This window comes from Cyprinodon variegatus, unplaced genomic scaffold (assembly GCF_000732505.1).
Source record: "Cyprinodon variegatus isolate N-32 unplaced genomic scaffold, C_variegatus-1.0 Scaffold411, whole genome shotgun sequence".
Lineage (NCBI taxonomy): Eukaryota > Metazoa > Chordata > Actinopteri > Cyprinodontiformes > Cyprinodontidae > Cyprinodon > Cyprinodon variegatus.
The window spans coordinates 444,470-462,865 of record NW_015150864.1 but is presented as its reverse complement, the minus strand read 5'-3'; the positions used below and the strand labels follow the sequence as shown (position 1 = coordinate 462,865).

At 36.7% G+C, this 18,396-nt stretch overlaps 2 protein-coding genes across 2 annotated transcripts; one reads left to right on the top strand and one right to left on the bottom strand.

The window, feature by feature from the left end:
• The first annotated feature begins 3,412 nt into the window (after positions 1-3,412).
• Positions 3,413-8,561, top strand: dram2 (DNA damage regulated autophagy modulator 2). Its single transcript, XM_015388033.1, has 8 exons — positions 3,413-3,595; positions 4,574-4,732; positions 4,938-5,005; positions 5,102-5,244; positions 5,331-5,508; positions 6,578-6,660; positions 6,871-6,963; positions 7,823-8,561. Exons 2-8 carry the CDS (start codon positions 4,602-4,604, stop codon positions 7,949-7,951), a joined length of 825 nt encoding a protein of 274 aa, XP_015243519.1. The 5' UTR covers positions 3,413-3,595; positions 4,574-4,601; the 3' UTR covers positions 7,952-8,561.
• Positions 8,562-11,418: 2,857 nt separating this feature from the next.
• LOC107093160 (chromosome unknown open reading frame, human C6orf89) lies at positions 11,419-17,933 on the bottom strand. The gene is made up of 8 exons (XM_015388017.1): positions 17,796-17,933; positions 15,578-15,841; positions 15,333-15,498; positions 14,836-14,984; positions 14,291-14,442; positions 13,603-13,738; positions 12,964-13,087; positions 11,419-12,729 (listed from the first exon to the last, which is right to left on the bottom strand). The coding sequence occupies exons 2-8, from the start codon at positions 15,764-15,766 to the stop codon at positions 12,647-12,649; spliced, it is 999 nt and encodes a 332-aa protein (XP_015243503.1). The 5' UTR covers positions 15,767-15,841; positions 17,796-17,933; the 3' UTR covers positions 11,419-12,646.
• Positions 17,934-18,396: the final 463 nt, after the last annotated feature.

Genomic DNA, 18,396 nt, shown 5'->3' with positions numbered 1-18,396 from the left:
ACTTTATTAAACTAACAATCTGGAGGGATTGGGGTGATCTAGGTCATCAAGACAAAGCTGAGGGCCCCACATTGTGGCTTTGGTATGAAATACAAGATGCATTTAAGAGGTCTGTCATTTTCAGTCCGTCTTCTGTTCTCAGTGTTCTATGAGGAATGAGCTGATTCCTTAATCTGCATGTCGTAGTATTCCACTGTACAGTTTGTATTTGAAGAGGCTTTGTATGACTTCTACCTGGAAACTCAGCTGATCAACATTTCCTAACGAGACTGTGAGGTCGACCGTCATTGCTGCAGCTTGTATGCTTATAGTTCCTGACATCAGGTCCACTCTCATCTGTGAAGTAAAAAAAAAAAATGCCTTAATGAACTCATTTGTTTTCTATTACTTTGTATAAAGAAGCCTTTCTGGATTGAGCGTGTTCACTGTGTGTCCGCGCTCCCAGAGGCTTGTGGGAAGGTTTGTCTTCTGTTGGCCAGAATGCAAAGCTCAGGTATTTCACCAGTGTGCACCACAGTGTGTTGGATCACCTGACAATCTCTGCTTCATCTAACAATGCAAATAAATTTCATATTCCCACCTGGAAACTGGGTTTTTATTATGTCTCAGTGGAAATGTTCAATTCATTTGTTGTCACTATGGTTTTGTTGGCTGATTTTTTTTCTTTACTATAAAACTCGTCTCTCTTTATTCAAGGATGACGAGGCTTTAGAAACCAGTTCTTTGTCTTAAAACATTCCCATCACTTCTTTTTTGTTGTTTTAATGTGGTCATAAATGACAAGTCATGATGATTAGTAGCTCAATCACATCCTCTTTTGCCTCTATTTGGGGATTTTCCTCTACTCACGGAAGATTTTGAGTTTTACATTTTAAGAAATTAATGAACCAGTTTTTTGTTTTTTTCAATTCTAAAAGATCGAAGTAATGAGATGGGGAAATATATCGGCATGATTACAGTTACATGTAGCTGAATTACATGGAAAATGCAAGACTGCTTTAGTGAAGCGATTACAAATTTGTTCTCTCATTTGTAAAGTAAGATTTAAACTATAGTGGTGGACATTAAAAGATTTCTGGATTTTTAAATCAAAGTTAGAGGATAAACACTATAAAGTAAACCATAAAAATTAAGTGCATTTGTAATGTTTAAAACTAAAATCATATATTTAGAAAAAAAACTAGGAAATTAGCTTTAAAAAAAAAAAACAAAGCCTGATTTCACAATAATAATATAAAGTCTGTGCAATCGTTGCGTAGTTTGGGTGCATCAGGTAATGCATTATTGCAATGTGGCACATTGAGACACCAGTAAACTGTTCTTACTTTAACAGGGGTCTTCAGCTCATTGCTTTGTCTCTTATCCTTTTGAAAATACAGCATGAACACTGTGGCCTTTTTAGAAAGCTTTGCTGAAACACAGTGATATCTTGGTAAGAACAGGTATTTGTTATGAGGAGGGGTCCCAGGTTGAGCAAAAAGTAAAATATAGAGCTCATCAATGGGGGGAAAGCATGATTTGCTCCAAACTTTCCTTTTTGGGTAACAACTTCATCTGGATTAAAAAAAAAAAAAAACATAATTGGACCATCATCAGTAGATCGCATTAATACTGTTCTGTGGAAAACTTAAGCTAGACCTGAAGCAACGCCAGACTTCAATTTCATGAAGCTATTTTAATGTAAAAACAACATTGTTTTTCATCTGCCATGTAGGCACTTTTGACAACTCTGGTTATAAACTGGTCTTAATTCAAGGGATGTGACAGTTGTAACGTGTCATGGATACTGACCTATCTCTGTTTTCCCTCCACTAAACTTTCCTTGACCATAATCCCAGTGTTCTGTGAACTTACATCTATTTGATGACTATTATTTAGTGGTTTACTCGTCTTATTCTGGGTGTCTGTGACTGCCAGACATCTAAAGTTAGCAGTCATTCCAATGATTGAGTAGTCCACAAAAGCATAGGATGTATGTCAATAATGAAAGGCTTTTATGCGATGTGGGATTTAAACCGATGAACATGTATTTATATTCTTATATTTTAGCACAATGGTTAAATATAGGCAGTGTAGCTGTATATTAGTCTCTATCCTTATTAAGTTACATTTCATATTCTTCTTTTTGTTAAACCTGATGTGTTAGACTGTATGGAAGAGGATTAGGGAAGCTGAAAAAATACAAGTTAACTGATTTTTGATTTATTTATTTTTTTTTCATTTTAATATGGGAAAATAGTAAGAATTCTGAGAAAAAAAGTCTGAATTTTTACTTTTTTCCTATATTAAACTGAAATAAAATTCAAAAATCAGTTAACTTTTTTATTTTTCAGTGGCCCTAATCCTCTTCCATAAGACCATGGGCAGAGGTTTGTATAGGGACCATAGGGACATGTCCATACCAAACTTTTGGACCAACCTACTTGTCACTACCAACAATTAAATGTGAATAACATGTTTATAATTTACAATACGGCCTTGTTGTAGCAGTAGAGAAGTTCTGGATGGAGAATGTTGACAGATGAAAACATGTTTTTATCTAAAATGCCAAATGCTTATTAATTTTTTTTTTTTTTTTTTTTTACAATTTTGGTATAATTCCTGCTCTAAGTGGGTTTCTTTGTAAGCTAAAGAAATGTTTTAGTCTATACTCCAGTTAACGATTAATCGATTACTAAATTGGTTAACATTATTTCAATAATTGATTAATCCGATGAATAGTTTCAGCCCTAAATAAAATACATGAAATGGGTTGAACAGAGTAACTACAGCCTAGATGTACAACTTTTAAAGTGACGGTAATATATTAAATGCTCAGTGTCAGTTCCTCTTCTAGTTCCAGTGCACATGTAAATACATTTATTTTGCGTCCCTAGAATATATTATTTCGCTTTGTTTCCTGATACAAAGAGAACATTTAAAAGATAAAAGTGGGTTTTACCTCTGCACCATTCTATATCTTCAAAATTTAAAAAAAGTATAAATCCACAAATAGCAGACATATTTAGACTATATTCTGTTAAATAGGCACAGATTTACCTACTGTCTCAGTCACTGATAATTTCAAATGCAAACCTTTTCAAAATAGAAAAAAAGTCATAATTCCACATTCATCAGAGCCAGTTAAGCTTCAGGCATTGATAAACAGCATCTAGTGTGTGTAGTGCTTATAAAGTTTGTATAAATGTAGCAAGAAATGCTGCTTTTCTCTTTAAACAAAATACAACCTGATTTTCACGTCAAGCATAAAAAAACGAGCAGCATGCATAGTTTTGCATAAGACCAATGACATCAGACCAACAGTGTTCCTAACAAAGTTGAAATCAGACCTACGCTCTTGCGTAAGAGTGCCTGGCAGGCAGAACGCAGGGCATAAAACGCAAAGTGCTGGAGTGCGCATGCGCGGCTCATCAAAGGAGGAAGCGGCTGTTGGTGAAATGTTTAGAAGCTTTTAGTTTGATCAGATTATTTGCGTTAGAAGGAGTGGTGCAGACAGGTAAACAAGTCTGCGCTCCTGTTCATGCCTCTCAGATATCTTTATTCCAGCTGCTGTTGTCGTAAATGAAGGTTATGTTCTCTGGAAGAGCGGAATAACGTGAGTTTCATTATTTTTCTTTAAATGGTACCGAATAGAGGAACCTTTTATTCCTGCTACTGTCTTACAGCTCATATGAACATGTGACACACAATGAAAGTTTTACTACTTTAGTCAGTAGTTTATATTAAAACCTGTATAAAATAAAATAAAAATCAACAAACCTAATGTTATGCTTAAGAAGAAATGAAACAAACCGATATCCGCATTCCTTAGCTAGTTTGTTCAAAGTTGTTTATTTTTTTTATTATATATATATTTTTTTATTTTAGTTGATTTTTAACAAAGGATTTATATATCTTTGTGTTTGGTTAAATTGTCGCTATTTATAATAATTAAGTTGGTAAATAATTAAGCTTTAATAACATTTTATGATCGTTTAATCTACGTTTCATTTCAGGAGAACCAGGAAGTGAAACCTGACTGGTTTACTGAATTAGAGGCTCAAATTAATAATGAAAAAAAAATGTTTTGTTGTTTTGTTGTTTTTTGTTTTTTTTAAAGGTCATAAATAAAAAATTCTGTGCATTTTAAGATCTTCAGTTATATTTTCACTCTAGGTGTTTCATTAGATTTTAGTTGAAGCCTGTTCAAACATTTTTTTTGTTTGTTTCTTACCTGAAGTAAGAAAGTTGTTTTTTTTTATAAATAATTCATCCTAATTTAATCTGTAATCTAAAGACTGTGTAATAGGCATACAATACACAATTACTGACCAGTTGAAATGTTTATGTACGCCTTAGATCAGTGAGGATGATCAAAATAATCTATTTGCTAAATGCCAGAATGATTTTAACAGAGATCATAGCACAGGATGCTGCTCACTTCTTAACTTAAAAAGGCGATAAGAAAATGAAATCTTGTTCACTGACCAATGGACAGATGATCTCTTTTATCTTTTCCAAGGGTTTGTGCTTCGTTCTGAGCCACATTGCCCACATCATAAAGCAGGCTGCTATTAATGACTGTTTCATGCAGGACGGTGAGAATCAGCTGCGAGGGGAACATGTGGTGGTTTCAGCAGGGTCTCTGCTTCCTGCCCGCCGCTTTGGTCATTTGGACTGTGGCGTCCTTCATCTTCGCCTACGTCACAGCGGTGGTACTGAGACATGTGGATCCTCTGCTGCCTTACATCAGGTCAGAGCTGGAGGATAATAATCTGACAGTCAGGATGATGGGTGATGGAATATGGTTTTATAATTTCTTCAGAGGATGGAACATAACATTTTAAGTGGTGGTTTTCACATTTAGAATTCTAATGATTTGTTTTATTCCTAGAGTCCTGCAATCTGATTCATAAAAGGCTTTTATTCATCATCTTTGTTGGTTGTCTTCTTTGCAGTGACACAGGAACTATGGCACCAGAGAGGTGCGTGTTCGGGATCATGCTGGATGTGTCGGCCTTTTTAGGTGAAGCTAAACCTCATTCCTCATGGCGATAAGGACCTACACACCAATGGACAACCTTTTAATTTCGTCCCTTCTACATGTGTGTGACATTCGCAGGCATCGCCACGGTGTACGTGCGTTACAAACAGGTGGAGGCTCTAATCGATGAGAACGACATCAAACTCAAAAGGCTGAACCGCTTAGGGCTGGTCCTCGGCTGGATAAGCTCCTTCGGGATGTGTGTGGTGGCCAACTTTCAGGTATGTTTTGCTGTCCCAGGATCAGTGTGTGAATTCCCTGAAGTTTTTTCCCTCAGCTGAGCTCCCATTTCTCCCCGTCTGAGCAGAAGACCACCCTGTTCTCCATGCACCTGGTGGGGGCAGTGCTGACATTCGGCGTTGGAGCGCTCTACATCGTGTTTCAGACGGCGCTCTCGTATTTCATGCAGCCGCACATCCACAGCAAGACTGTGTATCGGGTTCGGATCGGAATTGGAGTTTGGACCATGTGCAGCATCATCAGCAGTATCCTTAACTTCTGAAAGCACATATGTAGCGATCACATGAATGATGATGCCAATGTTTCACATGATGACTGAAATTCCTTTGGTCTTAATGAAATGTCTGTGACACAGTTTGCTTATAACTGATTAAGGTTTCAGTCCATATGCCCTTTATGTAGCATCGCTTTAAAGTCACTGGTTTTGTAGCTGATTTTAGTGAACATGAGACACTAAAGTTGTTGTTGTTTTGCGTCTTCCTTTGTCTACCATCTACATGAAAAGTCTAGTATAAAATTACCAACCAAAATCCAGGCATGAGTTAAAAAGTCTTGTTTTAAACTGACCCAAATTATTACAAAGCACCATCCGATCGATATAAACAGAGTAGTAAAATACCAGACCAGCAGGCTCAGTTAAAACAGGCTTGCTATTTAATTCCCTTGTCATATGACATCTTTATAAATTGCTAGCTTGTGATGCAGGGTTTATTACACTTTGACACGGAGCTATAAAACCTGTTGATTCCCCTCATTGTTGTTGGTGTAAAGAAAGGAGAGAACCAATAATCATCTGGCTTTTTTTGGCTGAGAGAGATTTCTGATTTGACCTGCTGATTACAATTTGTTTTAAATACCAAAACACTTAAAAAATATTTGCTGGAGGCTTTTTAGATAGAAGTGTTTATTTTAATTCAAACAGAAAAAAAAATTATCTAAAGATTTATGCAGCAAAGCATTTAACCACTAAGATTTTTTTTATAAACCCCAAAAAGTTGCATTGAAGGACATTTTTTTGTACTGAAAATGGTTTTTAATTCTTAGTTTTGATGCATTTATTGGATTAATTAATTATACTCATCATTTCTCATTAATGGAAAAGCATCTGATTCTGAGCATTCAGATTAATCAATGATCCTCTTGTATAAAATAGATACTTTCAAGTTGTTTAGATGGGATTATAAGGGAAGTGGGCCTCTTAACAACTAATCAAGTATCATTTGTTTACCAGAAAATGAGAATTGCTCACTGAATAAGAGAGGAACCCAGAACCACATGTTTAATTTCAAGCAGTTGTCCTTAGCAGCGTGTCAGTGTTCGTGTCATCGGTCATCATGTACAGCACGCTGTCAGGAGTGGACGTACCCCGTAAGCTGCACTGGATCCCAGGAGAACCGGTTTGTGCTTTTTGCCATTTATTGTATTTTTTCCAACACTTTTCAACATAAATGTAGATTTTAAAGTGCTTATTTATAAATATTTTTAGATACTAGTATGCACCAATGGATAATAGATCTCTAACTGAACCAGAGCAAAAATCAAATATATATATATATTTTGTTGATATTAGACACAGATGAATTTTAATATTTGTGCGATCCTCTCAGGGTTACGTGGCCCACATCATCAGCACTGCTTCTGAGTGGTCCCTGGCCTTCTCCTTCATCAGCTTCTTCCTCACATACATCAGGGATTTCCAGGTAGTTTGTCCTGCTGTTTTACGCCTCTGTGCTGAAACTAAAATTCAAAATCATCTGAGTTTAATCCAACAGAATGAACACCTGCAGATAACATCAGTCTAGTACGGAGCTGTCTCTATGCTATGATTTTAAACCATATATACATTTGTAATTATTTTTATTTTATTTGCCCCTTTGAACAGCAGTGGTGTTCCTAACTTACTAGAGGTAAAAACAAATATGTATTGTTCAAATCACAGATAATACTATATTAATAATATATTTACATATAATATATTTACATATAAATACCTGACTTGTTTTATTTTTATTGAAAAAATACAACTTAACAAGGAATCCATCATAATTTCAAGATTCCCTTTTAATATTTTTTTTTCATTTGATTTCAAATTTTGTGCAAATATTTTTATTAAAAGTTTCAATCAAGTTTTAATTTGTTCTTTCAGTTCTATAAATAAGATGAATCCTAACTCGATTCCCCATCATTATTTAAAGACTTCCTGCACCAACTTTATTAACTTGATCAGGTATTTGTCATGTGGAGACTAAGGCTGCTGAAAATCTGAAGGTTCATGACTGATTCAAACAGGTTCATGAGCACATCAGCGCTTCTTCCTGTCTACTGATGTGTCACAAGACACAATGACATAAAAAAAAAAAAACATGAAGTAAGTCATACTAGAGAACATGGTTGGGAAATTCTTCTTAAAATACCGCAGCATGTTTACGTTCTGATGAAATGACAAAGTTCCATTTGGGACCTGCAGGCTATGGTGTTGTTAGCCCAAGAAGACACCAAGGCTACTGTTGCTGCCTCTAATATCTTTTTCCATTTGTATATTTCTCTCTTTTTCCTCAGAAAATAAACTTGCGAGCCGTAGCAGTTTTGCAAAGCAACCATCTTTACGACTGGCATCATGGAGGCGGCCCATCCTCCCGTCTGAACAGACCCTCAGAAACCTCTCCCCTGCTGGGAGGAACAACATGACACTGTGCAGCTGAAGATTAATCTGCTTCGCGTCTTTGGTTCAATTGCTTATAGCATTTTTTAAGCATGTTTTTATAAAAAAATATCCAAAGACTTTTAACGAGGTCAGGGTGCTGTGACGTCTCTCCTGTGGTTTATAATGTATACAGTCAGAAGCTCAGGTTCAGGTTTGTCTCCCCTTCAGTAGTCTGTGGGTGGCTAAGCTGCTAACACCATAAAAATGTCTTTGAATTGTGTTTTATAAGAGATTTCCATATGTGTGCCGTGACTAAAACCTTGGCAACCAAACAAGCGGTAGCAGGAAAAGAAATGTTCTTTCTTTCTAAATTAAACTGACCATAGGAAAGCCGTTATTTAACCTGTTGCACTATTGCCCGTCAACATATTTGCACCTTGATGTAAAACATTACTTGTTCCTAACAAAGTAATTAGCTTAGACTCTAAACAAACGTTATCTAACTTTTCTCTCATATAAAGGCAGTTATTTCATATTATATTGGATGGGGTTTTCCTATCATTTAACTGGCCTTGCATTATTTTCACAATGAGAACTGGATTAAACCTGTGATATACAAAGCACAAACATCTCCATGTTTATGTTTGTAATTAAATTGTATAAATACTTTTTCATCTGATTTTCTAAGCCCTGATTTAATTGATTTAAAGCTCTTAATTGATTATTATGCTGTCATTTATATACCAGCTGTCAGTGAGGATGAGCGCTTGTTTGTTTTTTCTGTTCTCCGTGTCTCAGGCTCTGGCAGGTGGGTCTTTGGCTCCTCACACCTGCTATTGAGCTTTTTTATTCAGAAACTACACTTATACAAAAATGCTCAAAAATACACCTACAGGTGTTTGGATCCAGGTCGGACTGCATTACATCTTGTTTACCATTTCACATGGAGCACACAGAGGATTTTTGACTATTCCTCTATGCAGGAGGATTCAAAGTGACATCCTGCATCCTCTTATCTACTCCTCAGCCAGCAGGATCTCTGTCAGATCTATAGCAGAAATCTTTCTCCTTCTTCAAGACCCAATATGATCCATGATCTGTTTAGAGGCAGAGGTCTCCAGATTTTTGTTTAAAATGTTGATACTTTCCAAAAGTTCATGATGCATTCTGACAAGGTTGTTGGGTTCATTGGATGTATAACAGACCTAGTTATGCGGGTATAAAGGTTTATAATGATAGGTTTTGGCATCACTTTTCAGCCAGTATTTACACCTAAGTGAATGGGATAAATTTAGCTCACAAAAATATTTTCCCAATATTTTTTAAGATGTTCAGTGTGAGATTATGTTCATGTGGTGCAAAATTGGTTTATTCTAAAGCTTTTTATACAATATAACATGTATCTACATGCTTGTATAGTTAGTTTGCATCATAGTTAATCTCAGTCTAATTGGGATATTCTGCAAAACTAAAACAATGGGACATAGATCAGCATTCTACTTAAAAATTAACCCCAAGATCAGTTTTCTTTGAAAGCCGTCATTCTGTTTTCCCTTCTAGAAAGAACTGAGTATATCTGACTGAATATTAGGCCTATTGCTGTTTAACTGTATATTAAGAAGCATGGCATTTTAAAATGCAAAGACTGACTTAAAACTGACCCCAGAAAGAATTACGGTATTTATTTTGCAGTAAACTGCAAGATATAAAAAAATAATTTGTTTTTCCACTTCCACCAAATGAGTGGTGAACATTATTTTAATAGCTAACATTACATATTTGTGTTTGCCTACGGTATTTTAATCCTCTTGTTTATAACAGATTTAGTAAGTATTCTGCTGTCTTAAAATAATGTGACACACAAGCAAGCTGAATATTTTTATTTTGTCATAAAACTATTACATCTCTATATGCAGAGCTTTTTAAATATTTGTTTTAGCCTCGGTAATGTTCACTTTTTGGCACACAGAGTTAACATGATTCAGACCTATAATTCTTGATTCCCCATAAAATATCTCTTCCTAAACCTCAGCAGAGATAATCAAATATATATAAGTTACAATATATATTTCTATTAAAACCAAAGATTTGACAAGGAAACATTCAAATAAATAACCACACCGACAGCGAGAGCAGCAGCTTTGTAAAACACATCCAATTAAAATGTTTCCTGCTTGCAGCCATGTGGTGAATTAGTGAGACGTGTCAGGAGGTCGGTTCTTATTTCAGCTTCTGTTCACAAGGGGAACAGAAAGTACTCTAGGATCTCTCAGATTAACTCAAAATTAAGACTTTACTCTTCCAGTAAAACCAGACGAGACATTTCAAGCTTCCGTTTAGAGCTAATTTCTATCCACACAGAATACAGGCGGCTAATGATTTCTAATAAAACAGCATTGTTTTTCTCCTTGTTGAATGTAATGTTTTGTTCACAAGCTGCAAGAATTTACAACAAAATTGTATGGATTAAAAGAAAACTTGAAGAGGCCCTTTAAATAAAAAACAAAAATAGCCCAATGGTGGAGCAGCATGACGCCTCCACATAAAGTGTTATGGCACAGAAGGAAAATGCCTGAGTAAAAAGCGAAAGATTCTGCGTTTGCATCAGAAACAATAATTAAAAAAATATTCATACAAACAGAGAAACTGCATCTTAAAGAGGAAAATATGTTTTGAAGCTCAATAGCAGGAATATTTAAAGCTATTTTTACACATGAGGACCTCTTTCACCACCACTAGTTAAATAAAAATATATTTATCACATTAGTTAGTGTCTGCGTAATAGTGGTCAGTCAGCACTAAATGGAGACTTTTTCTGCTGTGGCACATTAAAGAAAATCAAAATAAACAGTAAGCTTATTCTTAACCCTTTTTTTTTTCCACTGAAGGGAAATCTGAAAGCAACAGAAATGATTTAGTCACTGAAGAGCATGAACACTGAGAAAATAAGTATTTGAACACCCGCTTATTTTTCAAGTTCTCCTGCTTAGAAATCATGAAATTGTGATCTTAGTTGCATGTCTACTGTGAGAGACATAATCTTAAAAATTTTTAAAAAAAATCCAGAAATCACAATATATGATTTTTCTAGCTATTTATTTGTATGATCCAACTGCAAAAAGGTATTTGAACAGCTGGCTATCAGCTAGAATTCTGACCCTCAAAAAGTCTGCCTTCAAAATGTCCTCCACTTTATTTATTATCCTAAATTAGATGCACCTGTTTGAGGTTGTTAGCTGCATAAAGACACCTGTCCATACCATAGAATCAATACTGACATGGCCAAGACCAAAGAGCTTTCAAAGACATTAAGAGACAAAATTGTACACCTCTTCAAGGTTGGCAAGGGCTACGGGAAAATTACCAAGCAGCTTGGCAAAAAAAAAAAAGGTCCACTGATGGAGCAGAAGCTAAACATGACTGATCTCCCTCAGACTGGGGCTCCATGCAAGATCTCACCTCATGGGATCTCAATGATCCTAAGTAAGATGAGAAATCAGCCCAGAAGGTTACTGTTTGTAAAACACTAAGACGTCATGGATTGAAATCATGCATGGCACAGAATTTTACCCTGCTTAAACTAGCACATGTCAAGGCCCATCTTAAATTTGCCAACGACCATTTAGATTATCCAGAGGAGTCATGGGGTCAGAAGAGACCAAAAAGGAACTTTTTGGTCAGAATTCCACTAACTGTGTTTGGAGGAAGAGGAATGATGAGAACCATCCTAAGACCACCATGCCTACTGTGAAGCATGGTGGTGGTAGCATCATGCTTTGGTTTTTTTTTTTTCTGCACATGGGACAGGGAGACTGCACTGTATTCAGGAGAGGATGACCAGGGGCATGTATTGCCAGATTTTAGGGAACAACTTCCTTCCCTCAGAGCATTGAAGATGGGTGGAGGCTGGATCTACCAACATGACAATGACCCGAATGAACACATCCAAGGAGTGGCTCTGGAAGAAGCATATCAAGGTTTTGGTGTGGCCTAGCCAGTCTCCAGACCTAAAACCAATAGAGAATCTTTGGAGGGAGCTCAAACTCTGTGTTTCTCAGCGACAGCCCAGAAACCTGACTGATCTAGGGAAGAAAAATTAATTGCAAAGAAGTACCAAATATTAACATTGATTTTCTCAGGTGTTAAAATAATTATTTGCAGCTGTAACATACAAATAAATAGTTTAAAAATCATATATTGTGATTTCTGGATTTTTTTTTTTTTTTTAGATCATGTCTCTCTTAGTGGACAATCGCAGACCTCTCCAAGCTTTCTAAGTGGGAGATTTTGCAAAATAGCGGGGTGTAAAAATACTCATTTTCCTCACTGTAGATGGTGGCAGTGATTCCGGATTCTGGGACCAGTGATTTTTACCTTCTTAAGCAATAAAACACCCAAATCATTTTAAAGAAATTTTTTTCTTAATTGCTAGAAATCAGCTAGAAGCTGCGGCACAAGCACAGATGATTTTCAGCAGTTCAGTTAAGGAACGAGTCTCTTTTCCTCTGAGCTTCAGGACCCTGCAGGGAGTTCCTGTTTCCCCAGCTGACCTTATTCTGTGCAGTTTCAGTTTCCAGAGGACAATCCGCCCAGAAAGGCTCTATTAACAAAATATTAGTAGTGCTATAAGGCAACAATGGGGAGACGATGGGCACGAAGAGGCCAACAAGCTCCAAACACAAACATTCAAAGGTGCGTCGAGTTTCACATCCAGGTCCTGAGCTCTGCCTGTCTGAAGACTAAAAGGTGGTGCCGTCACAGACGATGTTCTGGCCACGTCCGGGAAACAGCTCCATCTGCCAGTATCGAGGGTCCGCATACACTGAACACCAACCCAGAGACAGAGAGACACTGGATCATTATGTGCAGACATCTTTTAACATCCAACATTTATTTCAAATTTACATTGCAGGAATTCAGGGCTGATTAAGCCTTTAGCACCCTAATATCAAGGAAATAAATCTTTTCAACCTTAATCTAAATGATTCTTCAACATAAAACACTGATGTTTATATAGTTTAAATGAGTTTTAATGTGCAGCTTCTGAAGGAGTTACCCATGTCCCCTGGCGAGAGCCAAAGGTTGAAGGAGCTACAGTGTTTCTGGCACCGCTGAACAGGCACAACTCGGACTGTAGGCAGGCCCTCTCCCACCACCAGCCAACCCAGCACCCTGACACCCTGAAACATTAGCAACAGAAGACAATGACGTCTCTGGGTTTTACCATCTCCCAACCAAAAGAACCAAGAACCTCCATACAAACTAGAGGAAAAAAAGCCCAAATCTGATCTGGATTTAGGTAATAATCATTTTAATATCTGTAATTATATCTCATCTATTCTTCTATGAGGTTATGTAAACAAAACACTTGATGCTGATGAAAATTATGGAAATGTTAAATGTTAGATTCTAAAAAAAAATCAACAAAAACCATGCTTTGCATTTAGAGGTTATGCCTTTCAGACTTAGAGTAATTAATTTTAACTTTTTAGACCATTTCTTTTTGTTATCAATGGTACGCTCCACTAACTCCATCTTTAAAACTTCTAGTTTTAAATAGTTTTCTGTTCAACAAACTTTCTTTTTTTAGCTTCAAATTTAGCTGTTTTGGGTTTTTTTTTTGTGTTGCTTAAAAAAAAAAAAAAAAAAAAAAAAACTTTATTGCACCAGCTTAGCTTCATACAGATACACTTGCCTTGCTCTGAGAGTTTGTGCTATGGGTGACCAGGCATCGCTGCAGGACAGTCCCAGCGCTGTCCAGCAGGGGGCAGAGCTCAGCCTTTGGGAAGAGCCATCTCAACACCTTTTCTCTAGTTCCAGAGCTGAACCTCCTGTAAGGTTAAACAGCAAAGTACCAAATAATTATTTTCTTAATCCATTGATTTTTTTTCAATTAATCTATTAAAAATAAGATAGTATAAGGTTTCTTAAGGTATATTTTCTAGGGAATTTAACCCAGGGGAAGATGAAACTAATCCACTTGTGAAGTTCTGGATGGAGCATTTTGACAGATTTTTTTTTTTTTACTTGAATACAAAATGTTAATACATTTTTATTTTTTTTTTTTACAGTTTTGGTATAATTACTGCTCTCTGTGTGGGTTGCTCTCATAGTTAATGGGAACATTTAGAGTCTATATACTCCAGTTAATGATTAATAGATAACTAAATAAGCTATATATTTTTATCAAACATGACCCAAAATGCATAAATGCATTATATGCATTCTTTTTCAATAAAAGCTAAACTGTGTTCTAATAACACAGTTTAGCTTGGTTTAGAAGTGTTTAGATTGGGACAATGCTGCTGAACCTGCATCCTGAGCTATGATAGGAGGGTTTAAACCAAAGCGTATCCGGGTGTTAGATGGCCTCAGATTCCTACCAGAGCAGAGTGAAGTTGGCGGGTCCCTGAGGAAGGCCCAGGTTGTCGTTATGCAGGCCGCCGTCCTCCTCAAGCAGAATAGACATGGAGCCTGAATGGGCCAAGTAGAGCTCCTCCAGCTGCTGTCGCTGGATGCTGAGAGACTCGCCACCCTGCAGGGAACAAGGAAGATGTGAACAGAAAACTGTCTAGATTTATAGGAAAACATCTAATGACAACATGTAATAGCTTTTTTATTTTATTTCATATGATTACTGTGAAATATTAAAAAGCGGGGTTTAAAAAAAAACAACAGTAAACATCAGTAAAATGTCTCAAATTGTCCTCTAAAAAAATGGAAAACCAACTTTTAAACTATTTCTTCTTCTGGGGTTTTACCAAAAAATTAAACTAAAGATTATTCAGAAAATTTTGGGGGAAAATATCCTTCAAGATAAATGTTTTCAGATTTTCAGATTTGAACAGATTTGGACTCAAAAAGTGGTTGAAATATGAGCAACAGGCCCACGCTCAGAAGGCAGCTCTTAATCAAATAGAGCTCTGACCTTCAGCAGGACCAGCTGTGGTCCCCGTCGCAGAGTCACAGTCCCCCTGAGGCTCTCCGGGACTTCCAGCACAGAGGAGATCTCTGCACATCCGGAGCAGTTAACCAGACTCTGCCTGAGAGAACCGGCACTCCACCACTCATGGAAACCTGCCACAGAAATGAAAAACAAGACTTAATGGTATGAAAAAAACCTCAAGTGTCAACAAGCTAAAGCTTATCGGTCTACATTTGGTTCTTAAATCTTTTCTGAATGGATAATCCCATTATTAAAAGATTTCTTTAGATAAAACTAAAAGGATGCTGCAGTTTTAAAGAATTTTGATGGATCAAGCATGGCTTTTTATAAATAAATTCTACTAAGAATTGAAGTTAGCAGAAAACCTCAGACACTGTTCAGATGTTTTTATAATTCTGTGAATCAGGATGCAAAAGCTGTTTGCAATAAAGTAGGATCGGACCGTTCCAAGGCCTCCAGGAGGCAGCAGTGTTTCTCACCTTGCAGGTTGTACTTCTTGGCAATAGGAAGGGAGAGGAGGCGGACATGGCTGAGAGGGGACGACCAGTTGCAGCAGCCCAGATTCACCAGTCCCAGCTGGGGGGAGCTCTGTGGGTAGGTGAAGGCCAGCACCACCACCAGCAGGAAGCCCACAGCCAACAGAAACTGAACCAAGACAAAGAGATTAAAACGCTGAAAAAACACAGAGCAGGAATTTCACATCTGGTTTAGTTTTTATTTCCACCTTGATGGTGGCTCTGAGAAGGGGGAACTGTGGAGGCTCTCTCCTGGGTTCATTGGTCTCCAGGACCTGCTTGATGAACCTCTCGATCTCCCTCTCTGACATGCCGTAGCGGTAACCCGACTGCCGGAGGATGTCGATGCTCTCAGACAGTTTGTCGTAGATACATGGCTCGCTCGACGCCGTCCCCATAGTGACAGCAGCTTTATGGTCCAACGCGTCAGTCTTCAGCTGGTGCAGGGGAGCAGGATCATGGCGTCATCTCACCTGATAAGAAACGCAAGAAATTTAAACCAACAATGGTCTCTATAAGACTAAAGATAGTTTTGCTTTTTGTTTGTTTGTTTAAAGGCAAGACTTTGACTAGGCCACTTTAACCTTCTGACAACATTTATTACTTTTTTTATTCTTCTAAAAAATGTAATACAAATTAAAAAAAGATTTTAAAAAATTCACTTTTGTCTTGTTGAACCAAAGAATAAATTTCCCCAAAGTGTCTGAGATTAATAAGATGTTTGTTGGCAAGTGAAGATGAGGGGTTTTTTTTCCAACATGCAGTGGTTTCTCACTTATAACTTTATAATGCTGCTATTATTTTTTATCCCCCAACTCCTGATTGTAAACTTAAATTAAGAGAGTCATCTAACATTTTTTTAATTCAGTCGCAGTGGGAGACTTGCAAGCATAAAGCCATTTAAAACCTTTGTTTTCATTCTTTTTTTAAAATCGACATTAAAATCCTACCTAAGTTCAAAATGAAATCCTAACTGAGAAAAATAATAACAATGATGAAAATGTTTATCCAAAACACCACAACAAAATGGGGTATTAAATCAGGGCCAAAAAACAGCTGATAGTGATGAATAGAATAGAAAATCAATTTATTGTCCCACAATGGGGAAATTCTGGTGTTACAGCAGCAAAAAGATTATAGAAAAAAATTGTCACTCAAATGTGGATCTTAGAAAAGTGTATAAGAATAACATATTAGTGAAGGGTTAAAGAGTAAACAACTAATATACTGTACTGTACAGTGTTTTAACACTATAGATGCTGTGCACCTGGAGAATAAATAACTCTTATACAGCTATGGACATTTTTACGGTAATGGATATTTGAAAATAGTAGCAACACCAGAGATGTGCAGAATGACAGCAGCATATTATTTAACTGATTAAGGTAGAAACTGTGCAAAATCAGCATGAATGTAAAAACTTATTGAGGTTGTTGGGAACAGTGGTGGTTATAAAGTCTTCCAGCTGCTGGGAGGAAGGATCTGTGATTACGCTCTTTGGTGCATTTAGGGTGCAGCAGTCTGTCACTGAAGGAGTGCTCCAGTTCTGCAACAGCTTCATGCGTGGGGTGGGAAACATTGTCCAACAGAGATGTTAATTTAGGATCCTTTTGTTTCCCACCCCCTGCACTGAATCCAGAGGGCATCCAATCACAGAGCTGGCCTTCCTCATCAGCCTATCCTATCCTAACTGAGACTATGTGGACATTGGCTGTTCCATTAGACTGATAATGAGAATCAATGGGCTCACACACAAACTCTCATTTGCTTTGTGGACTTTGAACATGTACCTGTTGACCTAAGGTGCCTAAACTCCTCCACCTTCAGCACCACTGCATTAAATTCAGTCTACATGGAGCTCACTCTACACAAAAAACACTTGGAAAAGACACTTTTTTGCATGAAATGTTTTACTTCCTGGAGGATTTGATTTAGATCTCGCGATAATTTGTAATGAACAGTCTAATGAGTGTTCTGATCTTTTCAGCAGAGATGTTGGACAGTAAAATATGGACGTAGTCGAACACAAGGTCATTCTAAAATAAAACTATATAAACCAAATGAAGAATTAAATGAACTCTGATTGATGTTTATAACTATTACTTTGTTTTCCTTCCATTGTGGCGTAAACAGAATGAGAGACTCACCCAAATATTAACTAGCAGAGCAGCTTTATGTACTGTAAATAAAAACAGGAACCTGTCATTCTGAATTACATAACGAATAACAGACCAAAAAAAAAACCTTCCATTAATCAATCGCTAAATGTTTTTTCTTTTCTTTTTTTTTTTTTTAAGTTTGATTGCTATAAATAATCCAAACCTCCAGAAACACAGGTAGTTTCAGCCGAAATAATCTAACAGGTTAGCTTATTTGGTAGCAACATCAGATTCTCAGCCCAACACACAAATTCACCAAAAGCCTCACCTTAAAGTGAGATCCTCCGTCCTAGTAAAAACACTTCCATTTCTCTGGGTGCTTTCAGAAAGACGGCTATCCTTTTGTAAAATAATGATTTCAGGCCGTCAGTGAGACATTTCTGCACCATACACGACAGTGAAGTCGGCTTCCGATTTGTCACTTCCGGCTCAGCGGTTGACTTAAAGGACTATTACATAGTTTTTCTTTTGCGCATCAGAAATTAAACCGATTAAGACTTTAAATAAAACGCCAAGGGTAACGTACAGGTATGCTGAAATAAAATACAGAAATTGTGAAAAGCAATGTCAAATCAGCATAAAAAAATAGTCTAAATGAAGGCATCATTTATTTTACTTGGTTATGACGTGTTAAACCGATAATATTTCCACTAAAGGCACTTAACGATAATGAAATATTTCTAATATAGAGTGTATTCTACTATAGTACACTCTATAGTAGAGAGTATTCTACAATAGAATATTTGTGTTCTTCATGTTCACCATATATATATATATATATATATATATATATATATATATATATATATATATATATATATATATATATATATATATATATAAACTATACAGACTATATAAAGGTTTCA

Bases quoted from the DNA above. Each gene is read 5' to 3' on its own strand.
- dram2 (XM_015388033.1), top strand. From the start codon at position 4,602: ATGTGGTGGTTTCAGCAGGGTCTCTGCTTCCTGCCCGCCGCTTTGGTC. The intron at 4,733-4,937 runs GTCAGAGCTGGA...TCTTCTTTGCAG, and splicing joins CCTCTGCTGCCTTACATCAG to TGACACAGGAACTATGGCAC. The intron at 6,964-7,822 runs GTAGTTTGTCCT...CTTTTTCCTCAG, and splicing joins CATACATCAGGGATTTCCAG to AAAATAAACTTGCGAGCCGT.
- LOC107093160 (XM_015388017.1), bottom strand. From the start codon at position 15,766: ATGGGGACGGCGTCGAGCGAGCCATGTATCTACGACAAACTGTCTGAG. The intron at 13,739-14,290 runs GTAGGAATCTGA...TTAACCTTACAG, and splicing joins GCCAACTTCACTCTGCTCTG to GAGGTTCAGCTCTGGAACTA. The intron at 12,730-12,963 runs GTAACTCCTTCA...GTTGGTGTTCAG, and splicing joins GCTCTCGCCAGGGGACATGG to TGTATGCGGACCCTCGATAC.